This window comes from Lacerta agilis, chromosome Z (assembly GCF_009819535.1).
Source record: "Lacerta agilis isolate rLacAgi1 chromosome Z, rLacAgi1.pri, whole genome shotgun sequence".
Taxonomy (NCBI): Eukaryota; Metazoa; Chordata; class Lepidosauria; order Squamata; family Lacertidae; genus Lacerta; species Lacerta agilis.
Genome location: NC_046331.1, coordinates 3,421,746 through 3,445,811, shown reverse-complemented (window position 1 = coordinate 3,445,811; position 24,066 = coordinate 3,421,746). Strand labels below are relative to the sequence as shown.

General features: G+C 44.9%; 1 protein-coding gene across 1 annotated transcript in view; it reads right to left on the bottom strand.

The window, feature by feature from the left end:
* COL27A1 (collagen type XXVII alpha 1 chain) overlaps nt 1-24,066 on the bottom strand; it is a 247,580-nt gene that overhangs the window by 68,602 nt on the left and 154,912 nt on the right. The window contains exons 29-35 of the mRNA XM_033137129.1: nt 15,169-15,222; nt 11,256-11,300; nt 9,314-9,358; nt 6,483-6,536; nt 4,834-4,887; nt 3,755-3,808; nt 770-823 (exon numbers count right to left, since the gene is read on the bottom strand). Of these exons, the coding sequence (XP_032993020.1) occupies nt 770-823; nt 3,755-3,808; nt 4,834-4,887; nt 6,483-6,536; nt 9,314-9,358; nt 11,256-11,300; nt 15,169-15,222 (360 nt within the window). The remainder of the gene's footprint in view (nt 1-769; nt 824-3,754; nt 3,809-4,833; nt 4,888-6,482; nt 6,537-9,313; nt 9,359-11,255; nt 11,301-15,168; nt 15,223-24,066) is intronic.

Here is a 24,066-nt window from a genome sequence, read left to right as displayed (position 1 = left end):
AACGCAGACCATGTCTGGAAAGCGTGGAGAAAAGGTAAGCGTGGATGAGCCTTTAATCTCCATCTTGGTAAAGGTTGTGACTCAGTGGTAGAACAAAAACCTTTGCAAGCAGAAAGTCTCAGGTTCAAACCCTGGCATCTCCAGGTGGGGCTGGGAATGTCCCCTCTGAAACCCATGAAAGTCAATACCAGTCGATAAAGACAATACTGAGCTAGGTAGAACAATAGTTTGACTCAGGATAAAGAAGTTTCCTAACCCTTCCTTCCCTCGCTCATTGGGTCCTCATCTGTTGGTCTCAGAACCCAACAACTGCCCCGTGACAGAGCAATCTGGAGCAAAAGGTGCCTTTGCTAGAACCTGATCCTCAAATGTGCCTGTCCATGAACCCCTTCCTCTGGCTCCTACAGACACAATTCTACTTTCTATTGCTGCAGCTGTACCCATTTGGACCACATCCCTGTCTGGGCATCCAGCAGCAAAGAGTGAAGCCCTGCTCAAGTTGACATGCCGAGTCCATCTAGATCAGCATTGTCAACATGGACTGGTAGCAGCTCAAGACATGTTTTGAGTTCACCAAGGGAATAATATTATCACCTAAGCAGATTGCAAATTGCAAACAGGTAGATACAGGTGTAGGAGAACCTTTGGGAAACCTGGTCTCCAAACCACTCAGGGCTGTAAAATGGGAGGGCAATTCAGCCCAGCACTACAGTTCATATTTTGTTTGAACTGAAAGTAGCCCCTTCATAGAAATGGTACTTCTACTTACGCGTTGGCCAATGAGGCCTTGTTCTCCTGGAATCCCAAGAGGTCCAAGATCACCCTAAAGGGGCAAAGAGGGAAGGATAGGGAGGCAAATTTTGAAGACAACTTATTATTACATTAGAAAACTGCATGAAGCAAGGCTGAAAGGTTCTCAGGGTTTCAGAGCTTTAAGCCTGAGGGAGCAGAGTCCAAGAAACAAGGGGTGGAGCCTGGTGACATGGGTGAGGGCAGATTTTGGGTATGCCTGATGACTCAAAAGCTGGAGTCTGAGGGATGCTGGAGGAGCAAAAACTGATAAGATAGCCTCAGCCCTTGACTCCGAGAAAGCTAAAATCTTGAATAATTCACATGCAACCCTGACACTTGATAACACCAGTGTGAAGAAAGCAAACCAGGATAAGTTATTTAATCGCTCAAAATGCAAGAACTGAAGTCAAATGCAAGAAAACGATGTATTTATTTATTCATTTACTCCCTACATTTAGACCCTGGCTTTTCCTCTATGGAGCTCAAGGTAGTGTACATGGTTCTCCCCTGTCCCCCTGACCCATTTTATGCTCACAACACTGTGAGACAGGTTAGGCTAACGCAGAGGCAGTGACTGGCTTGCTCAAGGTCACCCAGAGGACTTCATGGGCACCTTGGTCCTAATCAGACATGGAGAAAGAGGGGGTGTAATACTTCACACAGTGCATAATGCAGTTGCAGAAGTTGCTGCCACATGTGGGGTCATGATGCTCACTGGCTTCAAAAGCTTTTTAGATACACAATTTTTCAGTGAAGGGATATTCTCCAAGGGCCCCTGCAGAAAACCTATGTATTGACCAGTCATTCTGATTTGTTTGCACAAGGGCTGAACAGAGGTTGGATCCTGGGCCCCTCATTAGTGCAAAGCCCCTGCTTGCAATCGGGACATAGGCTGGGTTGGGCACAGGGTGATCTGGCCTTAATTGGACCCCAACTGCAAAAAGACTGCCTTACACAACTGCAGTGAACACACATCTCCCCATAGCCATTTGTTTCTCACATACCTTTCAACCATTTTCTAAACTACAAAAAGTACAGGTTGTTTTTTTTAAGTGGATTTGTTTTGTTGTAGCCCAAGGAATCAAAGACAAGCAGTAGCACACTTGTGAGAATCACGCCAGTATTCTTTTAACTGAACTGAGCAGAGAGTCCCTTCCAGCGGACACGACTGTCCATTTCCCCTTTTCCTGCTCACAACAGGACCTTGCTCCCTGATAGGCCAGCTGATGGGAAAGGCTGCAGATCAAGAAACATAAATGGGAGCTTTTGTTCCAGGGAAAGGTTAAGAAGGTTGCCAAGTGGCAGGCAGAGACCGCAGAGCTGAAATCTTAGACAGACCCCGGGGGGAGCAGAGGGGGAGAGGTCCAAAGACACAGTAGCTCTGCTGCTGCCTTTAGAAGGTTTGCCAAGACAAACATAGCCATGGGGTGAGAAGGGGGGCTGGGACACACAAGCAATAAAGGAAACTGCACTGAAAGCAAAGTAAGTTCTCCACCATATATGTGATACAACCTCTTCCGCAACAAGGGCAAAAACCTTAATCAGCTGACTAGAAATAAAAAGGGGGGGCTGTTCTTCTTTTAAGAGCCCAGGGATGGGGGGTGGGGAAAGATAATTTAAACTGCTAACATCTGTGGTACGGTGAAACCCATTCATTTGGCATCCTGTGGCAGAAGGACAGAAGATAGTCCTTCTTCACCCCGTGCATAATCAAACTATGGAACGTCCTCCCCCCAGGAAGCAGTGATGGACACCAGCCCAGATGCCTTTAGAAGAGGAATGGACAAATTCATGGAGGGCAGGCTAGAAATGGAATTGTAATTCTTAACTCTTATAATGATATAGTATACCTTTCGTTTTATCTTGTTCAATTAAACTAACAACAACAACAACAACAACAACAGTAACAGACTTCCTTAACCTTTTATACCACAAATGTTCTGTGTTGGGGGAGGGCCATAGTGCAAGAGCACCCCTTGAGACAGCAAGAATGTGGTAGTGCTGGGGAACCAGCACAGAACTAATAAAGCAGAATAAACCCACCACTAATGTCCTCTTATTGTGTCAATCATAGCTGTCAACATGTAGAATCATAGCTGTCAACCTTTCCCCCTTTTTAAAGGGTAATTCCCTTATTCTGAATAGGATTCCTCACAAGAAAAGGGAAAGTTGACAGCTGTGTGTAGAATATAACCGGCAACAAAACACCAGTCCTTAGTTTGGACCAACCCAGATTGGGAACCAGACTTTTGCCGTGTCCACCTTACTGCCTACAACTGGCCTGCCCCCACCTTTGCCTTCATTCATCTTGTCAAAAACAGCCCAGATGTCATGGATGCGGAGGAATGATGGCAGGAACCAGCTGGGGAACTACCAAGGGAAGAAGGTTCACAGCCCAGTGATGAGTGGTGAGACAATGATCAGTGGTCAGAGGGAGAAGACTGGAAAGAGGAGGTGTCAGAAGAGAAGAGGTAACAGTGCTTAGTGAGCGGATTGAGTTTGTGGAAGAATCAGAAGAGGCAGAGTCCTAGAGGCAGAGATGAGTCAGGCTGCTAAAGAGGCACAGGTGTCTCCTCCTCCTGGTGTGACAAGCTCCCCTCCCCCATGTCTCCCAGAACCAGGAGAGGTATAAAGAGGGCAGAAGAGAGGTTAGTTTCACACAGACGCAGTCTCAGATTGCTTTGGGGGAACCCTGGAGAGGAGGGAACTGTGGGAAGGCAGGGACCTTCAGTCTCTGCTACTGGGGACAAGACTTGCCAGAGATGAGCTGCTGTGCTCTATAGGTATGACGTTCCTGAGCAGTTCATGTTTTTGCCAATAGTCTACTCCAACTTTGAACTGTATGATTTACTGACCAGCACATTCTTTGACACCAAGACATCGCAGAAACAAAAGCCACAAGTACCCCTCTGATCGAACATGGCATATAGAGATGTGCGTTTCCCTGCCGCCCTCCATTTACCTTCATGCCTGCTTCACCTGGAAGTCCAGGCTGCCCGGCCAGGCCAGGAGGTCCCTGGTAGAGTGGGGAGGAAGAAAAAAGTAAAAGGTCATTGTCAACAAATGGAGGACACGTGTATAGCAAATGAAAATGCAATTATAAATTACTCCATGATTACCCACAGATAACCTATTTGAACTCACTGTTTCCTACCAGCCATGTACACTTTTCCCTCCTCCAAAATTGTACCATCAGTTCAATGGAGTTCACTTGAGAAAATATCAAGTCTTCTCAGGCAATTAATATGGTGTATTTTGGTGGTTTTATATTTGGAATTAAGCTGGATTTAGCCTCGGTGGTGTCTCTTGTATCTTCTTTTTCTTACTTTACAGATGTTGGTTTATATCACAGATGCATGTTCTACTTTACAGTGGTACCTCGGGTTGCGGACACCTGCCTTCAGGTATTTTCTGAATGTCAGATAGTTATTTATCTCTTTGACCTCTGATGGGAGGGCATTCCACAGGGCGGGCGCCACTACCGAGAAGGCCCTCTGCCTGGTTCCCTGTAGCTTTGCTTCTCACAGTGAGGGAACCACCAGAAGGCCCTCGGCGCTGGACCTTAGTGTCCGGGCAGAACGATGGGGGTGGAGACCTTGAGGTATACAGGACTGAGGCCGTTTAGGGCTTTAAAGGTCAGCACCAACACTTTGAATAACCCAGAGATGCATTTTAAATAAAAGGACACCTTCTACTCATGTAAAAACACCAGGCAGGTCCCACAAATAACCCAGAGATGCATTTTAAATAAAAGGACACATTCTACTCATGTAAAAACACGCTGATTCCCGGACCACAGGCCTTAGGTTACCTACCCCTGCCTTGGAGGATCCAAATGAGATTTTTCCCAACCAGTGGCTCCATTGCGTTTTCCCAGAAATAAATGACAATGAAGTTTATTCATGGGAAATGCAGTTCTTCTCCCATACCCAGCAAGTTTCTTCCTGCAATTATTAAACACCTTGGTGCACGAGAGGACATGAATGGACTTCTGCAAAGATTAAAGAGGTGGGTGTGAGAGAGGGGGAGATTATTCCCTACCTTGTGTCCAATTTCTCCCAAAGGCCCAGGTGGACCTTGAGCTCCCTGAGGTCCCTGAAATAAAGATGCATATTGTTAAGAATGTATGGAAAGGGTCCTGCTGGATCAAAATAAAGGGCCACATAGAGAAGAAGAAGAAGAAGAGTTTGGATTTGATATCCCGCTTTTCACTACCCGAAGGAGTCTCAAAGCGGCTCACATTCTCCTTTCCCTTCCTCCCCCACAACAATCACTCTGTGAGGTGAGTGGGGCCGAGAGACTTCAGAGAAGTGTGACTAGCCCAAGGTCACCCAGCAGCTGCATGTGGAGGAGCGGAGACGCGAACCCGGTTCACCAGATTACAAGTCTACCGCTCTTAACCACTAAACCACACTGGCACCCCCCCCAACTACTGCCCTTCCAGCAACTAGTATGCAGGGGTAGACTGCCTCTGAATATGGAGGTTCTGTTTAGCTACCATGATTAATAGCCACCTCTCCTACACTGATTTGTCTACAGTGGTACCTCGGTTTTTGAACAGCTTAGTTCCCGAATAACTTGGAACCTGAACGCTGCAAACACGGAAGTAGGTATTCTGGTTTTCGAACTTTGCCCCAGAAGCCGAATGCGCTTCTGAGCTTCTGTTTTTACTGCTGCGCAGCAAATTTGAGTCCCCTGCATAGTAATTAAGGCTTTCCCCCTCCTGTTTAACACTTGAGCAGAAAATTAAAGTCGCCCCCCCCACCGTAATGAAAGTCTTCTGTTTCTGATTGCAGGGTTCTGAGGTGATATTTGGTGCTTTAGCTTTTACTATTTTTTGCATTTTCGTTTGTGTGGCATTTTCATTTTTGTGTCTGTGGTTTGTTTTTCATTTTATGATTGATTGATTGTGTGACTGCGGAAATGGATAAAAGCCCACCATCCAAACAATGACTATCATCAATGCAAGTAAGATTTTTTTAAAATTTTAATTTTTATCATCTACAATACTGTTTTATTTATTTTATAGTACAGTACATTGATTACTGCTTTCATTTTATGGATCAATGGTCTCGTTAGTAAATGTCATGTTAAATTACTCTTTTAGGAGTTGTTTTTAAAAGTCTGGAACAGATTAATCCATTTTGCATTACTTTCTATGGGAAAGCGCACCTTGGTATGGGAACGCTTTGGTTTTGGAATGGACTTCCGGAACGGATTAAGTTTGAGAACCAAGGTACCACTGTAACTCTTGTTTTAAGGTGGTCATCACCACACCCGAAGTCTCCTATAGGCTGCTTTTTGTTATGGATTTGGGAATGCCAAGGTAGGTATATGAGCAGTTTGCCTGTCCAATGTCTAAGAACAGTCAGAAGATCTCTGTTGGGTTAGATCAAATGTTCATCTGGTCAAGTGTCATGTTCCCCACAAGCTGAACATAAAGTCCTCTCCCACTGTTTCACAGAATTATTGAATCATTCATCTCCCTTCCCCATGTCCCAGCAACTGGTATTCAGAGGTAGGCTGCCTTTGATCAGGGATGCTCTGTTCAGGAGGAAAGCATTGTGTTGGTGGCTCTGCTTTTATGGAACTCTCTCCCCAGAAGCAGCCCACTGCAGCCTGTCTCCCATTAGAAAGAAAGTTTAGATTTGTTGTTGCCTGGGATGAAGGGGGCTGTGGTGGGTACTTGCCGGGTCTCCTGAAGGCCCTTTAGCTCCTTGGGGTCCAGAAGGTCCTTGGATACCCTGGAATAAAGCAGGACAATGAAAAGTTCAGAGTTCGAGGTTGGAGTGCGAATTTTCACACCTCTTAGCCACTCATTAGCACCTTGCAAATACTTCTTCAGAACTAGGAAGGAGAAATAACCTAGTGCCTCACTCTCTGGGATGGCAACTGACCCAATTCCAGAGAAAAGGTATGACCAATGAAGATATTTAATTTAACTTGTTAGATATTCTATCTGGGCACATATATTTTCTATTTAGGAAAAAACAAAAATAGCACAAACTCATAATCCCCTAGTGCAGGGGAACCTGTTGCTGCTGGACAGCAACCCTGTCATCCCTGACCTTTGGCCATGCTGGCTGGAGTTGATGAGAGTCCAAGGACAGCAAGGCCCACAAATATTCCTAGTGGTTGCAAGGTCAGGCCAAAGGTATATCTAGACACAGATTTATTAAGGTTGGTAGGGATCCTGGAAGGCCACCTGCTCCATATTTCCTACTAATGCATGAAATGTTCTTGATTGGGGGGGGGGGGGAGGGGGCGGCATCCAGCCTCTGTTTAGAAATCTCTAATGAAGGAGAATCCATCATCTTCCAAGGCAGTCTGTTTCACTGTCAAACAGCCTGTCCCACCAGGAAGTTCTTCCTAACGTTTAGCTGAAATAACCTTTCTTGTAATCAGTCGCTGATTCTGCTCCTACCTTCTGGAGCAACAGAAAACAAATCTTCTCCATGGTCTATATTTCCCACATCATAGTGGTCAATCAGATGCCTCTGGGAAGCTCACAATCAGGTCACACCAGCCCGCTCCTGGTGTTCATTCTTTTGTTACTGTGATTTTAGGTTCTGTATTTTAATAGCATCATAGGACTGTTAGGGTTGGAAGGGACGCCGGGGGCCATCTAGTCGAACCCCCTGCAATGCAGGAATCTCAGCTAACGCATCCATGACAGGTGGCCTCTCCAACCTCTCCTCAAAAACCTCCAAGGAAGGGGAGTCCACCACTCCCTCGGGAGTCTGTTCCACTGTCGAACAGCTCTTTCCGTCAGAAAGTTATTCCTAATGTTTAGTCAGAATCTTCTTTCTTGTAATTTGGAATCCATTGGCCTGGGTCCTACCCTCTGCAGAAGCAGAAAAGCAAGCTTGGCCCCATCCTATTCCATTTATACCCCACCTTTCCTCCAAGGAGCTCATATGTCTCATCCTCCCCATTTTATCTTCACAACAACCTTGAGAGGTAGGTTAAGCTGAGAGACAGTGGCTGGCCCAAGGTCACCCAGTGAGCTTCATGGTTGAGCAGGAATTTGAACCCTTGACCCCCCAGGTCCTAGTCCAGCGCTCTAACCCTCCATCTGGCAGCCCTTCAGGTATTAGAAGATGGCTATAATACCACCTCTCAGTCTTGTTGAACAAGAGGCAGTAAATTTTACAAGAAATAAGAATAAATACAAACACAATAATCACAACCAGCAGTCCCTTTTAAAGCGACCTAAGCCAGCAACCACCACCACTTCTTGCAGCAACAAATTTACATAATTAATTAATTATGCATTGTGTAAAGCAGGGGTGGCCAACTCCAAAGAGACTGCGATCTACTCACAGAGTTAAAAACTGGCATTGATATACCCCCTTTTGGGGGGCTCAGGTCAAAGTTGTTGAGCTTTTAGAAAGGAGGAAGGCCCATTTTTAGGGGTTCAGGTCAAAGAAGTTTAGCTTGTTTGACAGAGGAGGAAAGCCCCGCTTTTTGGGGGTACAAGGCAAAAATGTTCAGCTTCTTTTAGGGGAGCCAAAGTTGTTGAGCTTCTTTGTGGGGAGCCAGTGATCTACCAGTGATCTACCACAAGACGTCCAGTGATCTACCCGTTGGACGCATCAATGGTCCTGGGCATATAATTGTAAGCATCCACCTGCTAAAGGATGGTTGTGTTGAGATTAATTTGTGAAACAGCAGAAATGTTGAAGCTTATTGACTTTGGACAAAAATGAGGAGTGGGAGAAGGGAACAGAAAGTGATCTTGTATTATCACAGGGTAGTTCACAACATAAAAATACAAAATGAGAACACAAAATATGTAATAAAAACAAAAACGAACCAATGACATGCTATTCAACCAGAGGCCTGGATATAGAGAAATATTTTTGCCTGGGGCCTAAAGATGTAGGGAGAAGGTGCCAGGTTATTCTCCCAGGGGAGAGCATTCTACAAATTGGAGCCACTGCAGAAAAGGCAGATTCTCATGTTGCCTCCCTCCAGACCTCTTGAGGAGGAGGAACACAAAGATGGGCCTCAGATGATGACCACAGGATCCAGTTGTAGATACAGGTAGGTAGCCGTGTTGGTCTGCTGTAGTCGAAACAAAATAAAATTCCTTCCAGTAGCACCTTAGAGACCAACTAAGTTTGTTCTTGTGCATGCACACGAAAGCTTATACCAATAACAAACTTAGTTGGTCTCTAAGGTGCTACTGGAAAGAATTTTTTTAATTTAGGATCCAGTTGGTTCATCTAGAGAGAGGCGGTCCTTCAGGCATTGCAGTTTTAGTCCTTTATATCTACTGGTGTATGAATCTGCCTGGGCATTAAGATAATGCCTTGAGAAGCCATGCTCATAAGCCTTGAGACTGTCACAGAGTCAGTATACATAATGCTTATTATGTTGTTTGTACTTCAGCTCTAACACTTTACTTTCTGTACATTGCTGAGATGCTTCTTGTGCATCTCAAAATAAACAGATAAAATTATTAAGTAAAAAAAACACACACAAGTTTGCTATAAAACAGGATGCAGCATGAACTTACAGGGAAGCCACGAGATCCCATCTCACCAGTCTCTCCTATCTTTCCCTGAAAAAAACAGTTACAGTTATGAGTATGAAACAAAAACATGCCTTGGTAAGCTGGCAGCTAAAGCACAGCAGAAGATAAAGGATGCTTACTACACTTCAGGGACAATCCAGGTGGGGTGGCTATTCAGAGAAGGGCTGGGGGATTTGTGGCCCTCCAGATGTTGCTGGACTCCAGCTCCCACCAGCCCCACCCAATGTAGGTCAGGAGACAGTGGTAAGGGGAGTTATAGCCCAGCAATACATGGAGCGCTACAGGTTCCAGAATTCCTGTGTTGGAGGCTGGTCCTTCCTCTGTTTTAACCATTTCTGAAAAGCAAAGCAAAGCAAAACCACAATCTTCACCAATATGATGCCCTCTAGCTGTTATGGACTACAACTCCCATCACCCCCAGCGTTGTTGGCTGGAACGGATGGGAGTTGTAGTCCAAAACAGCTGGAAAGCACCAGATCAGTGAAGGCTGGCTTAGAGAGTGGCTGGGAATGCTGCTAAGCCCATTGCTGGTGTGACTCAGGCCACTTGCCATCTTAATTTTTCCAGAGGTGAATTTGTGTCTGGGGCCTATATTTCACACACTCCCCTGCCTCCCAGAGCCTGCACACATTTTTGTCTTAAGTCCATCTTGTGCTACAGTTTGCTGAGAAGCTTGATGAGAGAATGATCCTCTATGACAGGGGTAGGCAACCTAAGGCCCGTGGGCCGGATGTGGCCCAATCGCCTTCTCAATCCAGCCCACAGGGGGGGATAAAATAACTAGTATGAATCCTTTAGGAAAGAATTGCCTGTACTTTCCCCTATGTATAAACATAAGGAGAGAACCATTTACATATCAGTTTCTTGTTACTGGCATGGGTGCATTACCTAGGATAGGTAATGTCTGCATAGACAGGTAACAGTAGTCAGTGTGTTTCCCCACTCTTTTGTGGGGGGTGGGGGTGGGAGCTTGGCTCCCACCTCACAATTAACTCTTTACAGTCGCTTCCAACAGATCTGTTTACTGAGCATTCATCCTGATAAAAACATTTTCAGGAAGGTTAGGCAAAAATGCAATGAAATACAATGCAAGCAATTGTTACCCCATAGTTTCCAAAGGAATTCTCCCATCACTTTCCTTATCACAACTAGTCTGATATTTGGGGGCAGGGTGGTGGGCTTGTTGCCCAAGACCCATCCAACCAGCCTTAGTGGTGTTACCTGAATTTGCCAGTATGTGTTTGGATCCCACTTGAAAATAGCAATAGTCTGAAAGTGCCCCAAATAACACGTGGTTGTCTCCAAATCTAGGGCTGCTTTCCTCCTTTTGCAGTCCCCATCCAGGTTCTGGCAAGCTGTCTGCCTCTTTGCATCCTGCCCTCAAGCTTCTTACAAGTTTGTCCAATTAAAAGAGTGTTTCACAGTACATTATTCACTCCACCCCCACAGTAAAACCCTATTCTGTGTTCTGGAAAGCAGCACTGGGAGAAGTGGCTCTGTGATGTCACTGGTGTCAGTCAAAGAGCCCTGTGCACAGCTGGTTTCTGTTGAAAACTGGCCGGATCATTTTCTTCTATGATTCTACAGAGAAAATGGTACATCTGGCCCAATCAGGGGGAGTGCAAGGCAAGGCCACTCTGCTAAAATGTGCCTAGGCACCCTTCAAGTGCATTTATGCACACAAAATTCAACAGACTTAGATCTGCATTGGATTGTGGTCCATAAATTGTTGTTAGGTGATGGGGGGTGGGTGGGTTGGAGTATGGGGGTGGGGGAATCATTTTGTTGCTATTGTTCATTTTCTTTTTTAGCCATAGTATAGTTCAGGGAGTCCTACTAAAACTAGATCTGCGTTAAAAACAGACCAAATCCAGTTTTGCAGAATGGAATTAATGTGCACATCTCCAAAGTTTAACCGACTTACCTGCTGCCCATCTGGTCCCTGTTTCCCTGGATTTCCTGGAAGGCCCTGTTAGAAGGAAGGAAGGAAGGAAGGAAGGAAGGAAGGAAGGAAGGAAGGAAAAAAGGATGGAAGATTATTAATATTATTTTTATTATTGCTGTTATTTTCTCCCATCCTTGCTCCTGAAGGAGCCCAGGGCAGGAAACACAGAGATAGACTGGGAAATATCTCTCCTTAAAAGGCTTGTTGGAGGAGGAAGGTCTTCAGCAGGCAACACTAAGTCTCTGCACATCTAATATTTAAGGGAACACTAAAAGGTAGGTGCCTGGTCCCTATATTGTGTGGAACAGACCTGCTGATAAGATGGCATCTGCAGGAGGTCCTCACCTGAAGAACACAGTGATCAGTTGGGGTGAGAAAATCTTACAGGTATATAGTGCCATCTATACGTATGGAAGTGAGAGCTGGACCATAAAGAAGGCTGATGGCCGAAGAATTGATCCTTTTGAATTATGGTGCTGGAGAAGACTCCCATGAGAGTCCCACGGACTGCAAGAAGATCAAACCTATCCATTCTTTGATGGTGTTTCCTGCTTGGCAGGGGGTTGGACTGGATGGCCCTTGTGGTCTCTTCCAACTCTATGATTCTATGATTCATTCTGAAAGAAATCAGCCCTGAGTGCTCACTGGAAGGGCAGATCCTGAAGCTGAGGCTCTAATACTTTGGCCACCTTATGAGAAGAGAAGACTCCCTGGAATAGACCCTGATGTTGGGAAAGATGGAGGGCACAAGGAGAAGGGGATGACGGAGGACGAGATGGTTGGACAGACAGTGTTCTCGAAGCTACCAACATGATTCTGACCAAACTGCGGGAGGCAGCGGAAGGCAGGAGTGCCTGGTGTGCGCTGGTCCATGGGGTCACGAATAGTCGGACACGACTAAACGACAACAATAAATGTGCATGGTACCTAACAAAAGAACAGATAGGACAGATCCTTGCCCCCATGAGGCTTACTGTCTAAAACAGGGAATCAACTGAAGAAGGGGAAATGGCAGCATAGGTAGGCAAGGAGGGGAAATAGATGATTACTTCAATTACACATGCTTTGACTTAAGGCTCATCCACATTTCCACTTGCCCCATGCTTAGAAAGCACAGGTCCAAGTGGTTTTCTGCTTGGGCCCAAGTGGTTTTGCCTTTGCCCCCTTGCTTCCCCCTGGGAAACCTTCTCTTTAAGGCCAAACTGGAGCAAACACCAAACTGGAGAAATCCTGATTGGCAGAGGTAAACAGCAGAGGTAAACAGCAGGTAAACAGCAATCCAGAGGTAAACAGCAGGTTTTCCCAGGAGAAAATGTTGGGGCAACTGGAAGTGTGTATGAGGAGCCTTCAGCTACACCAGAGGATTGGCCCAAATGCTTCCCAGTGGGGTTGAAGAGGGCTCTGATGTGGCTTTGAAAAATTCTGCCCTGCTGTGTGCTGCCAGCACCAAACTCTGCAAACCTTCAGGGTATTATATCAAGAGTCCTGGTTTCCAAAAGCCCTTTGAAAGCTGTTTCATGATAAGAGCTGTTCTGACTTTCTGCACAGATGGATTATTTTTAGCCATGTGTGAGCATCCTGTTGACTCCAAAATAAAAAATTCTTTGCCTGTGGTTGCTTGGGCAAAAATTTTAGCCACCGTGAATTCACGGAGATCATATCAATGCAAATAAGTAAGGTATGTACTGAATTAAAGATGAAGTCTAAATAAAGATAATGAGGTGAGTTTGCTTCTTAAATGCAGACAGAATCGAGTTTCTTCCCCATCCTAGTCAAGACTGTAAAAACACAGTGCAGAAAAGATGTGTTAAACATCAGAATGGGAAGGGGGTGGAAAAAATCCTGGGGGGAAACACCACTTTTTTTGTCTTTTGACCCTTCACTCTGATATTTAACTTGATTTAGCTCTTAGAAGGAGGCCAAACCCTGAAAGCTTCAAGGTCAAACCTGGAGACTGACAGCAATGCTTTTGCCAGCCCAGGAGACTCCCCTGTTCAGCAGATGACCTAGCATGAATATTCTAAAGCTCTGACCCAATTTAAAACCTCAGCTTTCGGCCAACTCTCTACATCACAATAGGTTGCTTGTCCGTGGGTTCTAGTTTTACCAGTCTCATGCAAGGAGACCATCTTGGCTGTGACTCCTGGAAGACCTGCTCATTGCCTTTTGTGCCTTTCCACACCTGGCCTGGGAGCATGGGTCCCTGACTGACTCCAGCTGCAAAAGCTGAGGCTGATGAGCACACTCTTGTGAAGGGGTGGTAGGGGTATTGTTGCTGGATGGGGCTTTTTTGTATCTTTAGTTTAGATCTTGTGATTTATGTCGAAATAGTTTGATTTGGTTGTGTATTTTTTGAATGTTTTATTTGAATGTTTTATTTGTCCTTTTGTTACGTTGATGTTGTGTATCCCCCCCCCCCCAATCCTGCAAGCCACCTTGGGCATGGTTTGAATCCTGGGTGGAATCTACACACATATAAAAACCATTCTGAAAATGCTTTTTTTTAAAAAAGCGTTTTTTAAAAATACACTGAATTTTCCATACGACACACCATCACCATTTAGTGTCACACTTGTATATTGCACTTAAAACACACTTAAAACGCTTTGTTTGCAGCTGTATAGCTGAGTCCCTGGAAAGGCATGCAAACAAAATTATGTATGTATGCATGTACTCATAATCATACACTTGCCCATTCAGAACTTGTATTCATATCAATGGCAGGACAACAGAAGTGGAATTTGTGAGCACTTATGGTTGCTTAGAGGCTTATGTTTCAAGCCTGGAAGGATGAGCATGCAATGGTTTGAGGAACTCACTGCCCTTGCTACATTTGAACATATTTCCCAGAAGCATCAGTGGGTATCTATTAGGACATCTGGATCATTTATATTGACTAATAATTTAAGGGTGTGTGTGAAGATGATTACTGCATCCTTAAAGTGAGCTGATGGTGTGAGCATTTTTCTGTCACTCCCCCCCCCCTTTCTTTGCTTTTCTTCTTGCTATTAAAATGTGATGGTGATGACCTTACATTCATTGCCCATAATATAACTCCACACATATATTTGTGAGTCAGCAGTTGGAGTGTCAGACTTGGACAAGGGAGACCAGGCTTCAAATCCCACTCCCTGGATGAGCTTGACCCAAATCGCTGTCTCTCACAGGATCATTATGAAAATAAAATGGAGAGGGGGTGAATATTGCAACTTGAGCTGCTTGGAGGGAAGGTGGGCTGTAATTTAACAAATAACATGAAAATAAGAATCTGCTCTGGCATATTTGAAGTTGTGATTGGTGAACTCCCTTCAGTCTTATTCTGAACTGGGTTGGTATTTGCACGCTTTCTTGGAAAACTATTAGAAAAAGCTTGCCTGTCTGAGCTATGGTAAAGTGTCCAGAATGTCACTGAAAAAAAAATAAACATTTTTAGGGTCATGAATACAAGGGCCAGAGAAGAACTTCTCTGAGAAATGACGGTCAATTAATAATGCTCCTTAACATTAAGGGCCAGAAAAAATCCATATTCCAAACCAGGTAATTATGCACTTTGGCAAACAGCAATGAAAAATAACAAACAGAAGAGAGTGTTTTTGAGCACATGTAAACTATGTTTATTTCACCACTAAGGAACCATTAAAAGTAGTGGGCAGAACTTCAACATGTGCTTGGGACCTTACACTTCTTAATGTCCATCACAAACTGAAAGGGTCACACAAATCCAACTAAACCTGGTTCAGCATCTGCCTTGCAAAGCTACGAAACATTCACAGAGTGTAGGGTCAGGAATGCCAGCTCCTTAGTTTCCCACAGCGCAATGGACAAAGTTCATAACATGCCCAAAAACAATCCAGCCACAACTAACAGTCTCTGGAGCTGTTGGGGGGCTCACCTTAGCACCTTGCGGCCCTGGTTCACCCACTAGTCCATCAAGACCTCGAGCACCCTAGGGAAAAACACACACAAGGCACACATGAATATACATAAATATACGTTTTAAAAAATGGGGACGGGGGAGAGGAAGAAGAAAGTTGTACATGAGCAATGAACAGCAGGTGTCTCTCTCAAGCTACAAATGGCAAAAACTGTCTAACCCTCAAATAGGGAATTTTAAAGAAGAGTGGCCAAGTTGAGTTAAAAGTATTCTCTTGTAAGAATCTTTTAAAAGGAGTGAGGAACCTTGGGCTTATCCCATGATTGAAATAGAGCTGAGGACATTTGTTTAGGGGCTCTGCCAGATAATCAATTTTTTTCAGCAGTCCCTTGATTCGCTTCTACAACACTTATGTGGCAGATCTTAATTGAGCATCCACTCTGGTTTGTTTACAAGCAGCACACATCCTGCAATTCATCCTGCTTTGCTAGGTGGGAGGGTTAAATGTCTTCATGCTAGTCATTCATTTGTTCCATCCTATTCAGTGCATTTCTCTTGTCACTTTCCAAACCACCCACCCACCCACCCACCCACCCACTCACACACACACACACACACACCTGCTCCTTTTTAAAATGTGGATTTGTTGCTGTATGGCAATGAATCCACTTTTACTGCACTAAAGCCGATGTTCCATGGGGGGGGGGTTGAATTCCCCCCCCAATAAAATACTGACACTCTAGAGGGCCCAAAATGTCCTTCTGCCTCCATGAGTCACCCACAGTGGCCAACCAGGTTAAAACCAATGCCACGCAAAAAGAAGGGTGAGCTTAACATTAGTACATCATTTTAAAGAATACAAATTAAAGAAAGAGGCAGCAAAGAAACCTGCAAACACTTGAATAAGAAGGAAAATGAAAGGGGGGAAAGCAGAATCAAGTAGCAACCCAAAACTTCAAGAACTGATCAGAGTGGACTTCATCTGTCTCCAGAAGGGTAGGCCTCTTTGGGAGAGAATTCCGCTATTTGGTTGCCATGCCTGATTTTTTTAAAAAACAAACAAACAAACATCATATTTTCTCATTCTCTGATTGGAGCAGTAACACAGAATATGACCCTCTTCCCTAACCTGGTTCTCCTCCAGATACGGTTGGAGGACAAGCTCTGTCATTTCTGACCATTGGCCATGCATACTTTGCCTGATCCCTGGCATCTGCAGTTAAAACGGATAAGGCAGCACATGATGGGAAAGGAAGAGACCTTTGTGTTTGGTTGCCTGTTACAGGAGCCATAATGGACTGCTAGACAGACCTGAGGTGGGGAACCTCTAGTCCACAGGCCACTCTTGACCCACCAAGCCATTTCCCCCAAACCATTTCTGCCCAGCAGGAGTGGGAGGACAGGGGTTAATCCTGCATTGGTTGCATAGCCCTATTCCCAGTTGGGTACAGGACCACTTAGCCTAGGCAGCAGGATTGACTTCCTTAGATATTCAGGATAGCCTCACTGGTGTATAGTGCCACTTAATGCATAAGTTTGAATGAGGATTCCCTGAATTTTATAAACTACTCATTTGTGAATTCAGAAACTCACAAGTTGTCCAGTCGACATGAATTTATTATACACACACACACACACACACACACACACACACAGGCCAATATTTAACTATTGGTGGTATCCAATATTAGTCCTACTCAAGAGTATACACATTGAAACTGATGTATATTACTAACTTAGGTACATTAACTTTAATGAGTCTGAACAGAATTTAGTTCAGTACAACCCTATAATTTTTATCTTACTACTCCTTTAATTAGTTCTTCTTTCACCATTTTCTTCTTAGAACAACCCTGTGAGGTTGGCTAGGCTGAGAGTTTGAGACTGGCCCCATACTACCCAGTAAGCTTCTTGGCCATGCAGGGATTTGAACCTGAAACTCCCTGGTCCTAGTACAACACACATCACATGTAAGACAGGAGTGGTCGTGCAACCTCGGACTTCTGTGAATAGTGGGGCTGGGAGCACTTGGAAATGGAAACCCCTGGTTCAGCTTCCTTTTCCTCCCACACACAGTACAGCTCATGCAAGCAGCCCACTCACACAAGCTCTTAAGTAGACAGGTCAGCAGCTGACTGTAGCATGCAAATCAGCCGGGAGGAAAGAAGGAGAGGAGAGGAGAGGTGGGCCAGCAAGGAAATGGGAGAGGGGAAGGAGGAAAGAAAACTGGAGCCAAACTTGATAATCATGATGCAGACTTGGAGCCAACAAAACTGAGAGCCAACACTGACCAAAGCGAGTACAGTATGAGAGAGAGGAAGAGTCACACAGAGTGGTAGTGTAACTGCATAAGATGTGCAGCGGGGAAGACAGCCAAACTGCTACAGCAAGCAAAACCCTGTCAATGTCCTTTTTTGTTTTATTTTTGTTTTATTTATTTTTTTAAAGCAAGGCAGGAACTGCTGGCCAATCTGCGATGGGCAAGATCGCAGCAGGAGCCCAAATAGCTGAAAGCTTGGTGGACAGGAGGCAGTTGTAAATGCAGAGATCCTGCATTTTATTTACTTATTTGTTTGTTTGAACTGGCAGGTGGGACTGATGACTTGGCTCCAGATGGTGGGGCAGCAGCTATCTCCTGTCACGCAAAATCTGAAGCTGCCTACCCCCATCCCTTTAAGATAACTGGTTCTCACATATCTGGGGAATCCAGCAATCTGTCACACAGGGTAAGGAAGGGTTGCAAAATCCGAACAATTCTGCGTCTCTTAATAAAGCACGCCACTGATAAAGCATGATAGTCCCAAGTCCTTCTTCCTGTCCCTTTCAGTATATTACTTACTTATTTACTATTTCCCTTTGGAGTGTTGGGGGAGGGGTAGTATCTCTGGTAGGGGGCAGTCATGCTCCTTCTAAGGTAGTTTGTCCTCCTTTGGTCCTTGCCCTGCACTCAGCTTTCACCTGTGGCTCCTAGAAGCTGTCCTGTTAGCATGTGGCAGCGGCCACACCCCAGGAATGGCTTCAACTGGCCAGCTAAACAAGGTGAGGAAAGCAGATGGATCTCCAACCCCAGGTGAGTTACAGACTTCCCCTGCATGCAAAGACAGGCTCCAGTGGATTGAGCGGATGAGACCAAGAGTGGGGCTAGCAGTCAAGAAGGCGGTTTCTGCATTTGCTGTAGAGGGAAATGAGGCGAAGATGGGGCTCATCAGCCTGGGAAGGTAGTCCATCCAGGAGAAAGAAAACTCTGGTCCTAAACCTCCACTGCTTTGTGGGATGTCTTCGGGAGAAGAAAGGGCTAAGGAGTAAACCCTATACAAATCTGCAGAGGGGTTCCTAAGACGATTGGAAGGTGCTTTGTACGCCTCATTCTGGCAACTCCTGCAGCCAAGGTGGTGCCAGATGTATTGCTCTGCTTTCATTTGGACCACATCAGCAAGGCCAAGAGGTGAGTCTTGTCATTTGGGCAGCTCAGGACTGCCCAGGCTTGCGCCCCAGGGAGGTCCTTTGGTGGTGCTAACACAGCAGTTTGACTTCACCCTTGGAGGAACACTCCACTGTCTCTCAATCCAGATGGATGCCAACAACTATTTTCCTTTCCAAACAGGCAATAGGCATTTTAACTGAATTTCACTAGCACCGGTTAGGTGTAGTGGTTAGAGTATTGAACTAGGTCCTGGGAGAGCGGGGTTCAAATCCACACTTGGCCATGAAGCTTTCACCTTGGACCAGTCACTGCCTCTCAGCCTAACCTATCTCCTAACAGGATTGTTGTGGTGGTTAAATGCAAGAGCATCCCAGAGCCCAGTAAGCAAGGGGGAGAGATTCAAAGCTCTTCCTGTGCTGGAAAAACTTGGTGCGAAAGGAGCTTTTAAGCTCTCCCCCTTGCATCCAAGAGTTTTAATCAGATAGCTTATTTTGTGGGGTTTCAATTGGACAGCTTTCAACCACACAATGTTGAAATCGCAGAAGTTCATTGCACCTAAGATATGATTGCACTGTACTCTGTAGTACAAAATACTGGAAGAACCACAGAATGCAAAGGCCAAACACCCTGATGAGATACACCTAATGCTGCCAACGACAATAGCAGCAACTGAAATGCTATAGCTTTAATGCAGCTGCACTCTGCCATGCCCAACACAGCAGTCCTCTTCAAAGTGTAAACTGAACTAATCCCTTCACTGTCCATTTTATCAACCACTGACCTCACATTGTGAACATCTTTCTGTTTGCATTCAGGATATGACTATGAACAAGTTCTACCTGTTCCTACCAGAGGCAACATTGCACCAGTTAGCTGAAGCCTGTGAAACCTCTGGTAGCTGACAGTGGCAGTCACAGATGAACAAGAGAAATGGCGGCGCTGGGCCACGAAATGGCCCAGCAGCAGCCAGAAGGCCCTCCACGAAGTACACCAACTTCCAAAAATATATTTAAAAGGTTATGATGTGTCCCTTGCTATGTGATGGAACCAGGGCCGTCTTAAGCATATCTGGCACTGTGGTGCAAATATCTCTCCAGCGCTGGTCCCCCCCCCCCCCCGTTTCCCAGAGTTGTCGGCCTTTTTTAAGAGGGGGGGGGGACTTCTGTCCGGCTCATTTACATCTCATGGTCCGACGCACGCTCGACGCTGCACATAAATAAGAGGCGCCCGTATCGCAGCCCAGATGGCCTCCTGCGAAGCCTCCCTCTAAGCACCCGGTGCCCCTTACCTGCCCCCATCCAGGGAAGTCTGCGCCACAGGAGGGCCAGCAAGCAGATCAAGTGGCTTGCTGGCTGTGCCATGCTTGCTCGGCACTGGGATCGCACAGGGAACCTCCCTGCTCCACTCGCAGACTCCACAGGGAGGTGCACAGGCAGCGACGTGGCCAGAGACGGGTGTCCCACACACACCCGCAGTTGTGCCCGTCAGGCACCCAGGTAGCTTCAGCGGGAGGGGACGTGAAAGGGCTTCCCTGAGCTGGACACAGCGCGCTCCAATGGGTGGCTGAGAGGAGAGGAACGGGCTGCCCCAGAGTAGGGAAGGGAGCACGCCCTGACTCTACTTCCCGGACACACAGCCTGTGGCGCCCTCCAAAATCTGGCACCCTGGCTTCCTGAGCCACTAACGTCTATGGGTAAGACACCCCTGGATGGAACTAGTCCATAGTTAACAAACTGTTTCAGTGGCAAAATCTTCTGGGAGATATAAGGCTGGCATGCCCATAAGATGGAGTAAACATGTACCTAAGATTCTGGTCCTCCAGGTCACTGGTAGGTGGCATGTGGCCCGCAACAACTCCTGAAACTGCCCCATCCCTCCATCTCATCAGAGTTCCTCTCCTCTTGTCCTTTTCCTTCTTGTTTATCTTAGCTTTCAAAAAAAATTCCTTATCCCCCTGCTTCCTTCTAGGTAGTTTCAGAGCAACTGAAAGAGGCAGTAATTATTATGTTTTTACTTTGTAAACTGCCAAGAAGCCTGTTTTGGCATTAAGCTGTACAGTGGACACTTGGGTTGCCAACGTGATCCATGCGGGAGGCACGTTCACAACCCGCAGTGCCGTGTCTGTGCACCTGCGGGTTGCGATTCGGCGCTTCTGCACATGCGCAAAGCGTGATTTAGCACTTCTGTGCATGTGCGAGCACCGAAACCCAGAAGTAATCCGTTCCGGTACTTCCGGGTTCAGCGCGGTGCGCAACCGGAAAACATGCAACCTGAAGCATCTGTAACCCAAGGTATGACTGTATATAAATTAATACAATAACAACAACAACATAATTATTATTATTTCTTTATCCATTTATTTAGTGTGTTTATGCAATGCTTTTCATCAGAAGTGGCTATCAATTAGCTACTTTGGCTCAGTTAAATCGGTTAGAAATAGCACACAAAGCCCTAAATGGCATGGGACCCAAAACCTAAAAGAATACCTTCCCTAGTATTAACCATCTCAGGCCCCGCAATTGGCAGGGAAGGTCCTATTGGCAGTGCCACCACTGGGGACTGCCCAGTTGGTATTCACCCATGACAGGGTCTTCAGAAGGGTAATTCCTTATTTCTGGAATGACTTTTCTGTTCATCATTAACATTCAGGAGAAGCTGAAAACATTCTTGCCTACCCAAGCATTTTATGGCTGAAAGTTTCTGGATTATATCCAGCAACGGTCCTACTCAGGGTAGACTCATTGAGTTGTATCCAACTAAGCCCTAGTCAGAGCAGACTGAAATTAATGGACAGAAGTTGGTCACATATATTAACTTCAATGGGCCTACTCTGAGTAGGACTAATGTTGGATATAATCCATTGAAACAAATGGTCATAACCAACTTGGATTCATTAATTCAGTGGGTCTACTCTGAACAGAATTTAGTTGGAAATGACCCCTTTATCTTTATACAACACTTGGCTGGAGGAGAGTCTTTCAGACAGAGATGCTTTTAAACTGAAGACCGTCCTTTGCAAAGCAGGACACATGGCCACCCTAGCCATCACAGGAAGACGCTCGGAAGGAAAACTTTGAAAAGCATAATACAACAATGGAATAAGATAGCATGTAATAAAACTAGCATCTGAATAAAATTATATAAATGAGAACCAGAAACACAGTCTATAAAAAGCTGAGTAGAAAATAAATAAATTGTTAAGGACTGCCAAAAGGCCACAAGAGAGGAGGCCAAATTGAAATTGCATAAGATTTTCAAGTCCAGCCATTCTTAACTTTTACTGGGCCACAGATTCCTTTGAGAAACTGATGAAAGCTATGGATTCTCTCCCCAGAAAATGGCAGATTAAGAACAAGTTCTATTAACAACACGGACGAGGAGTGGGGGAGCTGTGGCTACTCCAGGTGTTGATGGACTCTGGCTCCCATCAGCTGCAGCCCTAGGTATGATCATGAGAGACTCAGCTGAATAACATCTGAAGGGCCACAAGTTCCCCATCCATGAAGTGGCCCAGATTTGCATCCAACCGGGGAACGTAATCCTGAACCCCAACACATATAGACTTAATTCCAGAGAGGCTTTGGTGCCTGTGTAGAGGGTATGAGCAGTCTTTGGCATGTGTTTAAAATTAATCCTTAGATTAAATCATTTTGCTGAAAATCTGGGACTCATCCAAAAAGGGGGGGGGAGAGGTATTTGTGAAGAATGGAACAAAAATAGACTTCGTATATTAGTTTTTAAAACAAAAAACAAAATAAAACTGTTTTTTTTTCCTAAGAGGGAATGGGAAACCCTCAACTAAATCAGAACAAAATTATATTATTCTATCAGGAGGAGTATTCATCAAAAAGGTCATTTCTATCCCCTCCCCCCCAGAAGTTTACATGGTGTTTTCTCAGTCTAATAACTATAAACATTTAAGCAGAGACCCCTAAAAATCTCCATTGTTCTTCTCAATCAAAACCAGATCAGCCATTAGTCTTGCCTTCAAAACTGAAATTAAACACTGACAGAATCCACATGCATTTGGCAAAAAGCTGCATTGATGCCTTTCCATTCTGATTTGAATTACATCCTTGGATGTGGGATCAGAAACACAGGGCATGCTGAGGAGGACAGGATCTGGAATTACTGCCCCTCAGAAACTTAACAAACCCAAAACGAAAAGGAAAAGGAAAAGAATGACAATGAAATTAAAGGCTTGTTCACATGAGATGATTAGGGTGAGGTTGGTTAGGGCAGAGCTGCTTAGGTATGCAACACATGTTGCTCACCCTGTAACAATTTTACTGGGCATGTGGGAGGTTAATTAAAGCGTATTGGCTTGTGGGGGACACAGAGGTGGGCCTTTTCACTGGTGGCACCAGAGTCATAGAATGTGATCCTTGCTGAAACATGAGTGCCACGAAAGAAAGAAAGAAAGAAAGAAAGAAAGAAAGAGGGTGTCATGAAAATTCACCAGCATTTTGTGAATTTCACCACATTATGATATGCAGTTATGTATGTCATACACATTTTTGTAATGTCATTCCCCTTTTTTCATGTTGTTTTCACTAACATGCACACTTTAGTATGCAGTTTTGTACACATTACATGCCTGGAGAACAGCACTGCAAACACTGGAGAACAGAGAATTCTGAAGAAAGGCAGTGTTTCAATCCACATATCGTTTCAGAAAATGAAAATTTGATAGTTTCACATTTAAAAATGAACAGAATCCAATTTTTCACTCATCTTTAATCCCAGGTCAATACCGTCATCTAGAAACCTTAGGTGGCTGCCCAGTCCCCCAACTCCCCAGGTGGGCTCACTATTGACCTCATCCCTTCAAGTAAATCAGCTTGATATGCAACATAACAATTGAAATAAAATAAAATAAAATAAGTTCCTTCCAGTAGCACCTTAGAGACCAACTAAGTTTGTTCTTGGTATGAGCTTTCGTGTGCATGCACACTTCCTCAGATACACTGAAATACAAGTCACCAGACCCTTGTATATAGTGAGAGAGTGAGGAGGGGTATTACTCAGAAGAGTGGTGGGAATGGGTGATAGGTGAGGTAAACATGTTGAGGACTGTTAACGACTGCAATTGGTCTTACAGGAAAAAGCAAGGGGTGAGATGGCTAAAAATAGCTTTATCATGTATAATGAGATAAGAATCCAATGTCTCTATTCAGACTAGGTCTCTCCATGGTTTTAAGTTTGGTAATAACTTGCAATTCAATAACTTCTCTTTCCAGTCTATTTCTGAAATTCTTTTGTAACAAGACAGCTACTTTGAGATCTTGTATAGAATGTCCTGGGAGACTGAAGTGTTGTCCTACTGGTTTCTCTGTCTTTTTAAAAAAAAAATTAATTTTTTTTAAAATTTTGTTTCAACTACGGCAAACCAACACAGCTACCTACCTGTAACTATAACAATTGAAATGTCTCCTGCACAGGCAATACTTGGGCTTAGAATCATACCTGCTCAAGGTTATCCTAACAATGAT